General features: G+C 39.0%; 1 protein-coding gene across 1 annotated transcript in view; it reads right to left on the bottom strand.

Moving 5' to 3' along the window:
• COL24A1 (collagen, type XXIV, alpha 1) overlaps positions 1-16,585 on the bottom strand; it is a 342,918-nt gene extending 326,333 nt beyond the window's left edge. Inside the window, exons 1-2 of the mRNA XM_012661028.1 lie at positions 16,167-16,585; positions 6,933-6,997 (exon numbers count right to left, since the gene is read on the bottom strand). Coding sequence (XP_012516482.1) covers positions 6,933-6,997; positions 16,167-16,222 — 121 coding nt within the window. The 5' untranslated portion in view covers positions 16,223-16,585. The remainder of the gene's footprint in view (positions 1-6,932; positions 6,998-16,166) is intronic.
• Positions 16,586-17,212: the final 627 nt, after the last annotated feature.

Genomic DNA, 17,212 nt, shown 5'->3' with positions numbered 1-17,212 from the left:
GTGAGTTCTATGAGTGTTTCGAAAGTATTATTAAGGCTGAGGGTAGTCTTAGGGACCCCCAAACTTGAAGTTAATGTCAGAAGTAAGGGTGGTCTTGAGGACTGCCCTCTAGCTTTACACTAACCCGTAATCATTTTTTTTCTCCACTTGTATATCTGCTCATTTTACACCATTTTCCACTCACTATATTTTTTCCTATTCCTTGAATTTCTTGCAATATCAAAGCTTATCTGTTTCACAGTCCTGCTAAGTGTGTCCCTCCATACCAAGCTTTATTCATCCTACAAGACTCAGCTCAAGTGTTATCTCCTCTTTCAGACTTCAGTGCAATTTTTGTTTGTTGTTGTTTTGTTACACACTAATGAGAAATAGATCCTCTCTCAGTACTAATATAACCTGTCTTCTAAGCTTGCAAAGCTGAACTCTATAGATATAAACACAGACAACCCAAACTTACTTGCCTTTCATTTCAAACTTGTATAGCAAGCAGCATTGATATTGTTATCACAAGTTGGAATAAGAGAAAGTTGGGGCAGGAAGGAGACAGGGAGGGGGAGAAAATGGGAGTGAGGAGAAATAGAGGAAGGAAGAAGGGAAAAAGGAGAAACTGAGTCTCAGTAAATAATCAAACTATGACTCATACCCAAGTCTTTGACTCTAAATTCAGTGGCTATATACTTGATTCTGTGGGAGAGTAGAGCATATGGTTGAAGAAATAGACACGGGAGAGCCAATGGTTATACTTGTTTTACGAGTACAGAGAACCAAAGAACCATTTTACCTGTCAATGTTCAACAATATTCTGTCACAAATTGGAAGAACAAGAGTAGCATTATGTTTGCCCCCTCAAAATGTAGGGATTTTTACATTTCTTAGTGATTGGTAGGATTTAAAAGAAAGTTATTAATTTTTAGATAAAACTTAAAGAATAATATCACTTTATAGAATATAAAAAATGAGAGTGTTAACTCTTAACTATTAATAACTAAATTAATATAATATAGCATTTAATTTTAATGAATGCTTACTGTTTTAAATTTTCATAGTCTGGGTCAGTTAAGTCCCCAAAGCTATACTCTTTCCAGTTTGTAGGAAAGAAAAAATAAAATGATTGTTTAAAATCACCAAAATTGTAAACAAAAAAAGATTATATAGGCCTCAACGTACTTTTCTCTTTTCCTTGCCAATTTACCCAAACTGACTAAATTAACTAGATAATTGCCCAATATCCACTTTATATTGTTTTGTATAGTCTCAGCCAAATAGTCAATGCCAAAATCAAGACTCAAATACAGCTGCCTGGCTCTCGTTCACTGAGTTAAAGAACTAAAGTAAATTGTTTAAAATCAACTCTTTTATTTTATTTTTTCAATATTATGAGGATATAGGTGAAAAAAAGATCTGGAGTGTTCCTTTTTTCCCTACTAAAATGTATCCTTGTTATGGAATAGGCACTGTGCTAAGCACTTTATATGTGTTATCTCATTTTATCTGTACAACAGCTTTTTGTAGTGAGTATTATTATTTTCTTCACTTTAGAGTTGCTGGAAGTGAAGCTCAGAGTATTTAAGGAACTTGCTCAAGGTCACTTAGTTAAAAATGGTGTAATGTGGACATAAACCCAGGCTTCTGGCTCCAGAACACCTTTAAGCACCACTGTCACACTGGGTATGTTAAAAACGGCAATGGTTTCTTTGTGGTATTCTTAGTTTAAATAACACATCTCTTCTGTATAAAGAAACAAATGCAAATTTATTTATAAAATGGGAAATGAAGCTCTAAGCTATGTGTAAAATTTTTGGCTAAGTGCCCATAGAGGGTTTCGCAGAAAATACTTGGAGTTACTGCAGCTAGAATGAGCTGCTTCTCTGCTAACAATAAACACATTTTGGATTAATTTCTACAGGAAATACTTTTCTTGGAGATGAGCTACACATAGATTTCTATACATGTGGTTTTCACACCTAGGGATCATGAACCTGAGAATGATGCACATGTTGAGAATTAGTTACACATCTTGCATGGTGTAAGTCACTGTGGAGAAGTACCGCAGCTATGTCAATATCTCTCTGGCAGGCAGCCCACCAATACAAATAAAGAAAATATACTATATCAGGTAAGAAAAGAGATCTACATCTGTCAAATCCTTAGAAAATTCAGACTTACATAATCATTTTTTTCTTGAAATAGAACCATTTCTTCATTAGATTATGCCTAAAACTTGGATATAAAACAGATATAAAATGTGTATCTATTAATAAGATACATAAAATGTTTTTTCTTAACTGTGTTAAAATTTAAAGGAATAACTGAATCCATGGCAAATCATATAGGTGCTTATTTCTTCTCAGTATTAAAATCTACCTACAATGAGAATAAGGAAACATGTTTTAAAATTACATGGACAAAGTGAATCAGGAGAGAGAACAGCAGACAAAAGATATCAACACATATTTTAAAAATGAAAAGCACATGAAAGGAATTAGCAGAGATGAAAAAACTGAACAGTAAGGGCTTGCAGAGGCAAATGCTAATGACAAGCAGGCCAATTCATATCACAAAACCCTGAAAAGGCTCAAGAATGAAGGCACTAAATCACTGAATTCAGAAGTGAAGCATGAGGCTTCAAATGGGGGGGGGTGAATGAACGTGAGGGGTGGGGATTTGAAAGTTTATATAAAAGGCTGTTAGGCCCAGGGAGTTTAAAGGTTAATTATGTAGAAAGATTGAATCAATCATAAAGGAAAATGAAAGGGAAGCACCATATTGAGAACAAGGGATTCAGCCAAAATCTCCATACTAAATTATGAGACTCCTACCCCCCGCCCAAGAACCTCTTTCTATCACTTAACTCTGATAACAGAGGCAACTAGGATTATATTCTACAAGTAAGACATTGGAGGAGGATTCTTCTCTAAAGAAACTGAAGCCTCAGACATTTGTAGTCCAACAAGATAGTCAGCCAGGTTCGTACTTAATCACCCTCTATGTGAAACATCTCAGTTGACAAGCCTACCCATGCAAACAGTGTCCAAGCCTCTTTTTAGTGTCTTACTTTTAAATGATAGCAGAGGTACTGCAGACTTATAAAGAACTTCTCCAACATAACAGACACACCAAAACAAACAAAAAATTTGGAAGAAACAAAAACAATGCAGGGAGCAGAAGAAGAGTTGAAAAAAATTATCATTCTTATCCTTACAAAGATAAGAGTTTACTACATCAAAGATATAAGAATAGGATGCTTTTATTTTTTATTTTTTTAGAAAAAGGAATAATCTGAGTGAGAAAGCTTGTTAAAAATTGAAATAAAACAGAAATAAAAAAATTAAAACAAAATGTTTGGAAAAGTAGCTGATGAAAATCTCATATAAAATAGAACACAAACCAAAGATGGAAAATAGGATCTAAAATTAAGAAAATAACGAGCTCAATACTGAAGATTCAACACATAAGAGAAATTGCAGAAAGAAGAAATAAACATATCAGAAAGAAAGAAACAACACAGGAAAATTCCTGGAAATAGAAGGATAAGTTTCCACATTGAAAAGGCCTACTGAGTGCCTAGCACAATGAATTGAAAAAAGACCTGTACCAAGGCAGATTATTGTGAAATTCCAAAACATCAGAGATAAACATCAGATTTTAAGGGCTTAAAGAGAAAATTAAACGGTCACATATAAAGGATTAAGAATTACTATAACATCAGATTTAACAGCAACCTCTGGAAGCCAGATGAAAAAAGACAAAACATGAAACCATTTCAAATTCTGAGAGAAAAAAATTTACAGCCTAAAATTCTATACTCACCTAAACTACCTATAAGTATAAGGGTGAAATAAACACATTCTTGCAAATGCAATGTTGCAAAAATGTACCACGTAAGTACTTATTCTCAGGATGCAACTGGAGGATATGCTCCATCCAAATATGGAAATAGATGATGAAAAAGGAAATATAAGTTCCAATAAATTAGATCTAACAGAAATGAGAAACATCAACTCTATAGGATGCTTAGAGAACTACCAGTCTACAGTAAAGCAGAAGAATTTTAGCATCTAAAAGGAATATCTCCAAGAAAAAAATCAAATTGTTGGAGTACTTTGGTGTGTTTTTGGGGAAAATATTTTTCAAAGAAGTTTTAGAATTCTTTGGGAGTATCTGAGAAGATTTATTGATAGTGACATAGAATATAAAACAAAAAAAGGAGGCACTCATGTAACATTTACAGGAAAGAAATATAAATGTACATGGCTCGGAGGTAAAAATATGCACATGGTCATAATAAAGTAAATTATGAATATTAATTTAGTCAAATAGTTGATAAAACAACATTGAGAAGATAGAAAGAGAGGAAGAAGGGGATAGAATAGTATAAAAATGTTAAATCCTCATCATCAAGAGTAGGAAGTCAATACAATATTTAAGCATATTATAGTATTAATAAATATGGAGGTTAAAACCAACAGAAGGTGCTAAAAGAGTTTGGGCTGAGAATCTCAGGAGTGGGTAGGGGCAAGGGTTTCTGCTTTTTGCTATATGTTTTGCTATATATCGTAGTACAATTTGACCTTTAAACTATGTACAGTACTTGTATTATTTCATACTTTTTTAAGTGTTGAAAAATCTCATAAGCACATAAATATTTATTTGGGAAGTCTAACTTGTGATTATCTCTAGCACAAATAGACATATTCAGCAATATTAAGGTTGTAAATAATACCTGTGATCATTGTAAAAGCACAATGTTTCTGATAATGTTTTCCTAATCTTCTTATTAGATGCTGCATATTGCATCATGCCAATTTAATAAAAAATTTATTTTAGGAAAAAAATGTTTCTAAGTTTCTGATAATATACTATTTCCATTTCTTTTCTGTGCTCAAAAAATATCCAATTTTCTAATGTCCAAGAGGTTTTCTAAAGGATTTTTCTTTTGTTCAGAACTGGCAATAAAATTTTATGCTTATAAGAAGACGGAAAGTTATGTTTGCCCTGAAATAAAAGAACACATTTTATATTCTGTAAATTTTAAGATTGAAGGAAAGACATTGTTTCTTTCACTTACTTACATTTCTACCTTTCATTGGCTCTAGATTTTTAAAAAATCTGTTCATAAATATTTAATTTTCTTTCTCTATGTCTTTCTTCGCATGGATTTCTGGTATTTTGATGATCATACACTTGGTAAATTATAAAACTCATAATGATAGTGGTTGGCAATTATGAAGCAAGGGGATGTGAAGGGGAAAGAGTTTTGTCTTCAGAGATGGACAGGTCTAGATTCAAGTCTTGGCTGTATGAGCCTGGGCAAGCCACTTCTTTGAGCCTCAGTTTCTTCATCTATAATACCTACTCTGCAGGTTCATTATGAGGATTAGAATAATACATGTAAAGTACCAGCAAAGAACATGACACAAAATATATATTTAATTAATAATTGCTATTCTTTTCTTTCTTATCTTTTCTATGGCTCAAAGAGGCTTAATTTTAAGGAATTTGTAGATTTTGCATTCAAAATGCCTAAGTTCAAATCTTGGTTCTTCCATTCATTAGGTTGTAACCCTGGAAGTGGTTATCTATTCTCCTTAATCTTAGTTTCAGCACTTCTATAATATCATGGGCATAATTATAAAAGCCCTGTGATGAGGCAATGGTAAAGAAAATATATACTCTACTAGCACAGCAACTGGTACATAAGAAGTTCTCAGAAACAGTAACTGTAATAATAACAACAAATTAAAGATATTGTTTCTCTTCTCTTCATGGCTAAAGTAAAATGCAATAACAGAAATCACTTGGTCAAGAATAGTACTTAGTGAAGTTACATGTGACATATGGCCTAATTTAATCATTTCTCCATAAAAGAGAATTAGACTATGTCTTCCAAAAAATATTTTAATTCAACGATATGATATTTGAAAGAATACTTACCTATATCTTCTTGTCAATTTGGTCAATCAGACAGAGAACCACCCTTTCCTTTGTGTCCCCTCTCTGCTCTGCACATATTTCATTCATAATTTGTCTACTTGTCTTTTCCTCACTGTTATTTTGTCTACTAACCAAACAAGTGGCTCACTGAATTGATCATTGAATTGAGAAGTTGGTTCTGTCAGACTGAACAATTTGGCAGCCCAGTGCAGCTCTGCTACATATAAGGCAGAGGAGAAAAAAAAATTGGGGCCACAATGATACTGTCTGTAGGTCCAGCCTGGTTCCAGGATTTTTCTCTTTGACTTTGGTATTATTTTTTCCTGTGACAAAGACACTTTTTTCACTTTGAAGCTAGAGACATTATCTTATTCACATTTCAATCATTGGTAATTAGGATATTACATGGAGAATGGAAGATACTTTTAAAATGTTGCTTAATGAATGAGGTAGGAGGTACACAGACTCCTTAAACTCTTAGTGCCATACTACCAGAGCAAGTAGCTAACAGCCAAAAACAAAACACTAAACTATTTTCTAAACCTCTCTATTTAAATTAAATAAAATCCCAAGCCCACTAGTATGCAAATTTTATTTTGTTTCCTAATGATGCAAATCCAGATGGAACATTTATTATATGCTTGTGTTGTTTCAAGAAGTGCAAAGGTAATTCAGTCACAGTTTGCCACCCCCAAGGACTCCCACTTAAAATGAAGTCACAAGCAAAGCCTTTTTACTGTACAAAACTTCCCTTTTATAGAGAGTTTGCTTAAAAATGTAAGCAATTTCACAGATGGAAGATCTTAGTAATTTCTTAAAGGTCATATTTCCCCCCAAAATTGGTTTCTTTACCCTTACATTCTTATTGTACTGGGTGGAATTGTTTTTTATTGTTCAGCATTAAATTTAAGGTTATGATGACTTAAAAATCATGGACTTCTGCTGTCTGGAAGCAGAATTTGTATACAAGCAAATAAGTAACCACGTAATTTTCTTACCTTGTTCTTGTGCCTGAACGGCAAGCCCAACCACACATAGCACAATAAAATGAAGAAATGGTTTCCTGAGAAAAGAAAAAAGCATTTGGGAAAAACTTATTAGTTGGACATTTACAACCATATAAAATCCAAAATGAAGTCTATTGCAAGATTAAGAATTAAACTATTATTTTAATTAGCATGGTATTTTAATATTCATAGTGATTAACAGCAAAGGCTCTGGATTAAAGTCCTAGTGTTGCCACGTACTGTGTGACTTGAGCACTTTTTAATCACTCATGCCTTAGTTTCTCGTATGTTAAACTTATCTCGTAAGGTTTTTTGAAGATTAACTAAAAAATTTCATGTAAAGCACACAAAACAGTACCTGGCACAAAGGAAGCACTAAATAAATGTGAACTAGTATAGGTGATATTATTATATATGTCAAATTACTGTATATGCAATTTCATATAAAATAATATCAATAGAAATTTCCACAAATTATAGTCACTTAAGTATATAGTTTATAAATTAATGGAACTATTAATAGATATTTATTTATGTGAATGTTTATATGTGAAAGCTATTTGATCATATTTAAATCACTTGTACTAGGTTCATAATTCTTTGGTGTTGCAAATAGTAATGACCTATAGATATCAACATTGCACATTTTGATTAGTAATTATAATACCCAATGTCTACAAATAAAAGTGTTCATCCATATTGATTAGCTATTAGCTATCTAAACAAAAATGTTTTATGCTTAGATAAAGCATAAATTTTTGATAGAGTTTGTTGAACATTCTTCATAATTGGCTGTATCTAACTCCCAAAGGAAAATTATAGAAATAATTTTAAAAAGAGATTATGAGCAAGCTGAAAATAGTAATTCATTACCTAATTCCTGTTAATATAGACCCTGATTCTGTTTTTGATTCTATTCCAGGGACTCTTCAAATGACATATCTGTAAAATGCAGTTCTGCAAGCAGTGATTACAGAGCTTCCTGGAAATCATTTATTCTTTTTATCAAGTTCCTGGTATAATAGCAGTAATAGGTACATTTTCTATTTATTACTTATAAGATGTTTTTACCTTTGTCAACTAGTATAAGGATCATCTTAATGTAGGAAAGATAATCTTTTTACAAAGTTTAAGCCAGCAATATAAAATTATACTATTTTTAGTGAAACACAAATTTCATTTGTATTAAAATGGTATTTACCATTTGTTAGCAAGTGAAAAATGTACATTCTATGCTCATACTCAGTCCAGAGCATAGCTCTTATAAGACAAGGTTTTGATAGAATACTTAACAACTGTCACTAACTCTACAAACTAATCAATTGAATCATTTCAGAAATTTCAACTGATATGGACAAATAGCAGAACCACATATTTTAATGAAGTCTATAAGACATTCCCATATATGGTATCATCCATTTAGATCAATGGTTCCCAAATGTTAGTTTGCCAAAGAATCACCTGAGGTGCTTGTGAAAAATGTGGATTCCAGGCCCTGCCACAGAGATGATGACTCGAAAATGTGGGGTGGATCCCCAGGATGTATACATTTTAACTAAATGATTCTAATACAAATTTTTAAATCCTTTTCTACTGCACTAGGGCCAGTGGTTTTCAACATTTAGTGTGGTCAGAATCGCCTAGAGGACTGGTTAAAAACCGCTGGACCTCACCCTCAGAGTTTCTGACTAGGTAGTCTGGGGTGGAGCTCAAAAATATGCATTTATCCCACATCCCCAGGTGATCCTGCCGCTGCTGCTCTGAGGACCACATTCTGAGGACCACAGCTCTAAAACAGATGATACTCAAGTGATGATACAAGGCCCACCTCTTTTGGATCTTTTTTCACGTTGGCTGCACACTGCAATCACCTGTAGAGTTTTAAAAACTACTAATAATTGGATACTGCCCCCTATCCCAGAGAGATTTTGATTTTAATGTGTCCATGGTACAGGAATTTTTAAACACTAGCCAGTAATTCTGATGTTCAATCAAGGCTGTGGACCATTGTGTGAGATTAAAATTATTTCTGTGCTCTCCAGAGTGGATTGAAATGTGATCTAGAGCTTGAGTAAGGAGGCTATTTTTCTTGCAAGTTTATATTTCAATACATAACTGACAGAATATCTATCACTGAGACTAGAAAATTGCTTAGGATTACAGTCACTGAAGGATAGTGCATCGAATCATGGTGTCTTAGCAGAAAGTAGAATGTGAATAGAAGCACGTCTCACCTGCCCAAGATAATCAGGCTCACTTAGATGCTTAGAAACAACCTAATAGGCACTTTTGCATTCAGAAAAAAGCTAATTAATGAGTAGTACAACAACATCACTATTCACTTAGCAATTCAGCAAACTCATAGATTTCTCCAGTGATCTCAGGGGAGAAAAATAAAGTTCTTTCTAGACATGTTAACAAGTCCATTCCTGACATGAGACAGGAAAACCTGAACACGTCAAACGTTATCTGTTAGCCAAGTGATCCTAGAGGATTATGACAAATCAATTGAGCCATATTTTATGTAAGTGTACCTACGTACTAAAGCTGATGACTAATGGAGAGATAGAGATTAATGACTGAAACAGAGATTGTCTTTCTCCTTTTCTATGATACCTCCCAAAACCAATAGCCAGCTAAGGAAGAAGGAAAAGTCAAGTTCCTCACAAAGCATTCAAACCCCATATTATTCAGCTTCAACTTCCTTTTTTAGCAATATTTTTAGATCCCACTACAACGGCTATCTCCAAAGCTCAGTCATACCAAGTTATTCTCTACTCCCTGGACAGACTTTGTATATGTCTGAAATACCCTCCCAGTCTCCACCTGTTATTCTTAAGTATATTCAAGTCCTAATTAAAACAATACTTGCTCCATGAAGTTTTCCATCATTCCTAAAAAGTAATGGATCTTTCCCTCATCTCTGTATTCTTGATGCTTTAATTGTAACTTTATTATAGACCTTATATGCTCTACCTTTTGTGATTAATTAGGAAGTAAATATCTGAGCAAGCAGCAAGTCTTTGCCTTTATCTCTCGTGTACCCATATCTTACATGAAATCAACACTTAATTCATATTTTTAAAAAGGAAGGAAACAACAATACCATCTCCCAAAGACTGAGGAATTCAATCCTTCCCTATGGACCTGATTCTTTTAGCACTTGAGAAAAGTGAAATAAAATAAGGGTACCTTTAGTTAGGTGTCCAAATGGAGAAAGACGAGGAATAGAATTTTTCAAAATCTGCCGTGGTAGGATATATGGAAGGCATCTTCTCCCCACCCCAACCTTTTTTATTTTAACTCCTTTTTTTTTTTTAATCTCTGAAGTGGGAACACAGAGAAGAGATCAAGTTTCATCGACAGTCATTTTGATAAAGACCAAAACTCCATTGTTGTGTAAATAGATATTTAATGAATACAAGCTTTTGGGGGAGAATGTCTGTTGTGCTGAGCTTGTTTGTTTCTTTGGAGTTCTTTCCCCTATAATATTCCATTTACTAACATTTCCATAACAAAGAAAAAATATCAAGTTTCTACATTAGCAGTAGATGGTAGAGTCCTCAAGGGCAGCAGCTGTTCTTTGTCCTTTTCTGGGTCTTATCTGGTTCATCTATCATGTGATGACATAACCAAGCACCACATGTACTCACCATCAAATTGGTATTAACTGATCACGTATTAACTTATGTGCACATATAGTAATATTCATTGGGTGTCGGGAAGATGGGAGGAGGGAGGTGAGGATGGGTATCTACACACCTAATGGGTGTGGTGCGCACCGTCTGGGGGATGGACACACTTGAAGCTCTGACTTGGGTGGGGCAAATGCAATATATATAACCTAAACATTTGTACCCCTGTAATATGCTGAAATAAAAAAAATTGAAAACAAATAAAACATTTAAATTAAAAAAATATTAATTTTATATTTGTATATTTTACATTCCAAATTTAAAATCCTACAATTTATGTGTATGATGAGATCCTATTAGTATACTGGCATTAAAAGACAAAAATCAAATTATTTAGCAAGACGTTATATAAATCATATATGAAAATATTTAATAACATATTTTAATAAATATGTTATTAAACTACAAATCTGGAAAGGTCTTCCTACAGTTGGGCCAAATTCTATATTAATTAAATAACTGAAAATAGTCTACTAAGCTTGTTAATTTGTTCATATATTTAATTTACTCCAACAAAAATATATTAAATATGAATATTTTTCAAATATTCAAAACATGTTTGTTTTCATTTACTGTTGTGTATGTCTGGACTGTGTGACACTAATAAAAAGTTACAGAAGTACATATACCCAGACATTTAACAAAATCAGACCAGATCTAAAAGAAGTCAACAATATGATAACAAACATTTAATAAAGATCCAAAAAATATAGCCCATGATATTGATATCTAACAAAATATGAAACACATTACATGAGTCTGGCTGACTAGCCACATTGTCAGGTTAACATCAAGCACAGTACAAATATAACCGGACACATGAGGGTAAAGGCCTAAAGTGGATAAGGCAGAAAATAAATATCCAGAGACCATACTCTGAACATTTACGGGACTAATATCCATCCCAGGCATCTTCTCTAGATGATTCTCAGAGCTATTCAACTTTCTCTTTATCTGAAGGGTCCAAGTTACTTTGTGGGAATCCCAAGGATCTTTTCATTTGGGGTACCCATGAGACTCTTAAGTTAGGTATTATATGTCTTCAGGCTACTGCAGCTCATTCCTACATAGATGCAGTTTACAATAGTAAGAAGGACTTGTGAAATCTTGTGACTAGGAATCTTTTTTTTATGAGTTGGTAGTTTTCTTTTAAACCAATTAAAAAGGGTGAACTAATCTGAGAAACACACACATGTGATATACATCAATAGTTTCAATGATTTCCACCACGTTATGTTTACATGCCAAAACCTTCTCAAAGTCATGACAGCTTTACAGATTTTGCTCTTTACTAGCTGCTAAGACCAGAAATAGTAAAATTTGTGCTCTTTGTTCCCCAAATAACTGAAAAAAGTTCTCATCACAGCAGTGGGGATAAAGTTGGATGATTCAGGGAGCAATGTAGTATTGTTACTAACTTATATACAATGAATTTTTCAGACTATCAATTCAACTTAGTAGGTACTCTGTATAACTAATCCAGTGTGAAACATACTACAGGATGAATATGCCTAATCTGAAAATCCAAACCTAACTCCTCCAAAATCTGAAATTTTTGAGTGCTGACATGATGCCACAAGTAGAAAATTCCACACCTGACCTCATGTGATGAGTCACAGCAAAAGCCTTGTTTCATACACAAATTACTAAAAATATTGTATAAAATTACCTCCAGGCTATGAGTATAAGGTGTATATGAAATATAAATGAATTTCATGTTTAGACTTGGGTCTCCTCCCCAAGATATCTCATTATGTATATGCGATTATTCCCAAATCTGAAACACTTTTGGTCCCAAGCATTTCAGGTAAGGGATATTCAATCTATAGAGCTTTTGGTTAATTCTAATCATTCAAGCAATTCATGAGTACAAGAAAGATAAATGCTTACGGACTTCGAATAGTCAAAGTACCTAGAATCTAGTTAGTGGGATGGAAGGAAAATACACCTAAACTAGTCTGTCATAGTGAATACCACAGAGATTGTGATTGTTACCTAGCATAGCAATTCCTAGTGTTAAATAAAGATTTTTGAAACTAACAGGTGGTCTTGAATTTCAACAAATATATTACTTCTCTAGCATCTTCTACCTGCACACTGATCCCAAGATCAAGAAAAGTCAAGTCTCTCTAACCTCCACTTGTTTAGCTAAGAAAGTAGCATGGTTTAAAAGCCTTTCAGGATCTGGTCTCTGTTTCTCTCTCCGGCTCTAGCTCCAGTCACTGCTTCCCTGGACTGTGTGCTCCAACCAACTTCATTTCTTTTAGGCCCTCAAATGCACTGTGCTGTCTCACCTCTGAGCCTTTTACTGTTCCCTCTGTCTGGAAAACGCCATGTCCCTTCCACTTAGGTATCAAGTCAAGATTTCATTTCCTTTGGTTAGCTTTTCCTTCCACTATCATCCTTCCTTACCATACCTACCCACCCAGGACTGCTAGATGTCCTTCCTGCATATACCCTCAACACATTTTATTATACTTGGTTGTTTTAACATACTATTTCCTCTATTAGACTGTGCATATTGGGAGGGTAGCAACTGTGTCTCTGTCTTGCTCAATCATTGTGTCCCTATTGCCTAGAACCACTCTGGGTACATATAGTTGGAGCTCAGTAAACATTTCTTGAATAAATAAGAGAATGAATGATGAGTAAATGAATGGCAGAATGTTAGCCTTTTATGAGAATGAAAATGCAACAGTCTCCACTTCTCACTCTGAGTTATAAATTCTAAAATAAATCACAGTTGCAAGGCATGGCAAGGAAACTAGCACAGCTATTCTAATGCCCATAATAAAATTTATTTTCCTTCTGCAACTTCACAAATTACCAAGCAGAATGTCTAAACAACACTCAAACTTACTTTCCATAAATTACATTTCCTCTCCCTGAGACATCAGTTTGTTTTAAACATTTGTTTGAACAGAAAGATAACTAAGCAACTTAAAAAAATAGAATTTCATGCCAGCTAAGAAATGGATCTTTATATCCAAAACATTTTTTTAATGTTATAGAAACACTTTAATTGCCATAATAGCCTGTCCAGGAGCCTTTCCGGTAGTATGTTAAATCCATGTATGTAATACTGACTTTGGGTTTCAGTTACCTTTTATTAATTCCACAAATTCACATTAGGCAACTCGTACAAAAGCAGTCCCATGAAAGAAAGTATCTTTAAGGATCCAGTTTTAAAACTGTAAATGTTTGTGGGTGACTAATCAGAACTGTGATTTTAAAAAGCTGTTCCTTCTCTTACAAAACGCCACCACGAAAGGATGAGAGAAAATTAAAACCTCAGGGATTTCATTAGGAACTTCAGTGGCTTGACGTTATCATCAACTAATCAGCTGCTTCTCCCAAGTCCCTCCCCCCATCCAAGGGTTTGTGGCATTTTTTCAAACTAGAGAACTCCAGATTCTTTATGAAAATCGGGTTTTTTTCTAGAAACAATTTTCTCAGCCCAATCATTGACTACCTCTTAGTCTGCACGTGTGTGGCTGGAGCTGTGAGTTCTGTAATCTGACGTAATTACACATTACCCTAGTTCTCTGCAGCCCATCCCCACTAGCTCCTGTAAGGAAACAAATTGGATATTATGAGTTACCCAAGGTCTGCAAGCCCCCTGACCCACAGACCCTCTAAGAGGTCAGGGACGACCAGCGCCTTCACCCAGGACCCGCTACCTATCCCGACGTCTCTCCGCACGTTGCTTTTCCCACTCCACGTAGTATAATTTTCCTCAGAAGTTCCTCCGGTGTAATCCACTCTGTTCGGTTTCCCTGCTTCCCTCCCCCCAATCATCTGGACCCAATTTACAAACCCCAAACTGCCCAAGAATTTATGCAGGCCTTTTCTGGGAGCGTCTGGAAGGGAAGTGTAAACCAGACGAGACAGAGGGCAGGAGCAAAAGATCTGCTTTAATCCGCGAGGCTGGTCACAAGCACCAAGGGGAATGTCGGTCAGACGTGGGCCTCGCGCAGTGGCAGACAGAAGGAGCCCTCATGGCGGGAGCTGCAGGGAGGGCAGCACGCGGCGGCTGCGGCGCCACAGGAGGAGGAGGGCCTCTCCCAGCCTCTCCGGTGTCTCCGGACCCGCCGGGGCTGGAGCCTCTTGGCACCAGTCCGGGATCAGCGGGAAGGTGCACCCGGTCCCACAGAATCGGCGGCGCCTCCCGTCACGTTCTCCAGGCCGGTCCACACGGAGGGACGTTTGTCAAGAAAAGTGGCGGGAAACCTCCTCCCTGGGACACCCGTGCGACCTGCGTGAGCCGCTCTGGGAAGGCAGCAGGTAGAGCTTGACCTCTTCCGGCACCGGATCTCCCCGGCCCCTACACTGCGCCGCCTCACAGGGTTGCCGAGGCTGGGAGCCTTCTTCCCCACTGTGTCATCCGGAGGCCGCGCGCGGGGAGGCGCGTCCTGGGCAGCTGTGGAGCGGGCCGGAGAGGCTCCCAAGGGCCGGAGGAGAAAGCGCGCGCGAAGCCAGCCCGGCTGGGCGGCACGCGGCTGGGAAGCACATGTTCATACAAACACTGCCGCAGGGCGGTCTTTCTCCGCACCCCGCCTCCGCCCGCCCCCAGCGGACGCGGTCAGCTCTGGCCCCGGCCCTCCTCCCACCCACTCTCCTGAGGGGCAGACTCTGCAGAAAACCACGACAGCCGTGTTCGCCCCTCTCGTTCCCAGAGCCAAAAGCAAACTTGGGTAACCCACGGACCTCTTCCAGTGGGACCAGGGCAGCCAGTCAAGGCCGCGCACCCCCATCCATGCCCTTTTCCCGGTGAGGAGGTGGGAGCAGATGCAGCGCCGAGAAGGGAGGTGGGGTGCCCGGTAGGGCCCGCCCAAACACTCCCCAGGAGGGGCAGCCCCGCCCCCGCGCTCTGTCCCCCCGCCACCAGCCGCTAGTGCCCTGCTGCGAACGCCACTTCCCCACTGACAGTGATCAGGGCGCAGCCTCCGCTCTGGATGGGCAGCACGTTTGTGGCCTTCTCACAAGAGGCGATTGCCTCTGAGCCCGTGGGTACAGCAGCTCCCCAACGCCCCCCGCCCCCCGCGCCCGCCACTCACACACCACCGGGCAGCCCTGCCCAGTGCCTGTGCCCAGAGGTCCAGGCTGCGCGCACGGAGCCCGGGGAACCTCTGGGGTCGCAGCAATAGCCAGGCTGGACGCCCTGAGGAGCACCGCGGGGAAGTAGGACCTCAGCTGGGGCCCTGGGGAGGAGAAGGGGAGGAGGGCGCGAGGGCGGCGAGTACCGGAGCCCAGCTCGAGGACGGCGGGCCTCAGGCCAGCTAGCCTTTCCTCCCGAGCCACAGGATCGCTGTAGCATAAACCGTCTGAGACCAGCTGGCACGAAACTTCCTTTCAAGCACAGTATTCTACAAATTGAGAAGACAACGGGAAGATGCCACGGCTGCTCGCCCGCTCCCAACGCCAAAAAGTGCCAAGGAGACGAACCACAGATCTCCAACCGGCTCAGCGGATCCAGGGGGGTGGAGAGAAGGGTTGGTCTAACCCCTGCCCGGCCGGGTGGGCTACTTACGTTTTTGTCGTGGGGGAGACTTTTCCACGCCTTGTCCTGTGGGCTTCTAAATGCATTTGTATGCATTTGTCCGTGCAGCAAAGCGCTAACGGAAAACAGAAGCCAACTCGAAACTGCTAAGGGTGCAGGTACTGTCCATGAAAAAGGGGGAAAAACTCACATGAAAACCATGTTCCACCTTTGCCACAAGAAAAAAAAAAAAAGGAAGGGGGGTAGAGGGGTAGGAAATAGCACCCGAAGGGAAGGGCAGATAGGCTTCCTAGCGCCCTGGCTCGGTTAGGGACGAGCCTAGGGTAGTGCTCCCCTGGGAGGGCGGGGAGGAGGTGGACCTCACGGGGCGGCACCGGGCGCCGGCGGCAGCGGGAGCTCGGCGGCCAGCGCAGCCCTCGAGTTCACTTGCGGTTCAAAGGCGACTCTGTGACTCCGTGGAGTCCTCTGATTTGGGCTTGGGAGGAGAAAGGAGTGGGGGGAGGGAAGGAGATGAAGAGGGGGAGGAAGTCCTTGGAAACAGCCCGCGCCCGAACGTTTGTCCAGCAAGCACACACACCCACTTCGGAAATCAAGTCGGTGCGAGGGGGCCGGTGGCAACTGCAGGCGCCCGGCGCTGACTGCTGCCGACTGCTTAGCCTGGAAGAAGAGCAGCCAAGCAAATCCGGCCGGTGTTAAATTTCACCGCTCACTGACTTGCAATGACATCACCAAACAGTGCACACCTCCCCCCATGCCCCGCAACCTTCCTTCCGCCACCCAGCTCCGGCCCAGGCGCCCCGGTTCCCCAGCCCCGCGGGATCGGCCCGGCGGGCCGCACCCTGGGCGCACACGCTGCAGCCCGGCACCGCCCGGACGCTTTCCCTTCCCACTTGGAGGTGACTAGTATACTTCCGTCCTCAGTGTCCACGTTCCATTCCCCATCGCAGTAGTTCCCAATTTGATGTTTTCTTTTTGCGTGTCTCCTATCCCCAAGCTGTTTCTCCACCTTCTTCACCCACACCTTTTGAAATCGTACTTAGCTGAGCGGAGTCCTTCATCCCCATCCCGCCCCCGTT

The sequence above is a fragment of the Propithecus coquereli genome, unplaced genomic scaffold (genome assembly GCF_000956105.1).
Source record: "Propithecus coquereli isolate 6110/MARCELLA unplaced genomic scaffold, Pcoq_1.0 Scaffold7, whole genome shotgun sequence".
NCBI classification, from domain to species: Eukaryota; Metazoa; Chordata; class Mammalia; order Primates; family Indriidae; genus Propithecus; species Propithecus coquereli.
Note: the sequence above shows the minus strand (reverse complement) of the source record. Positions and strands in the feature narration are given on the sequence as shown.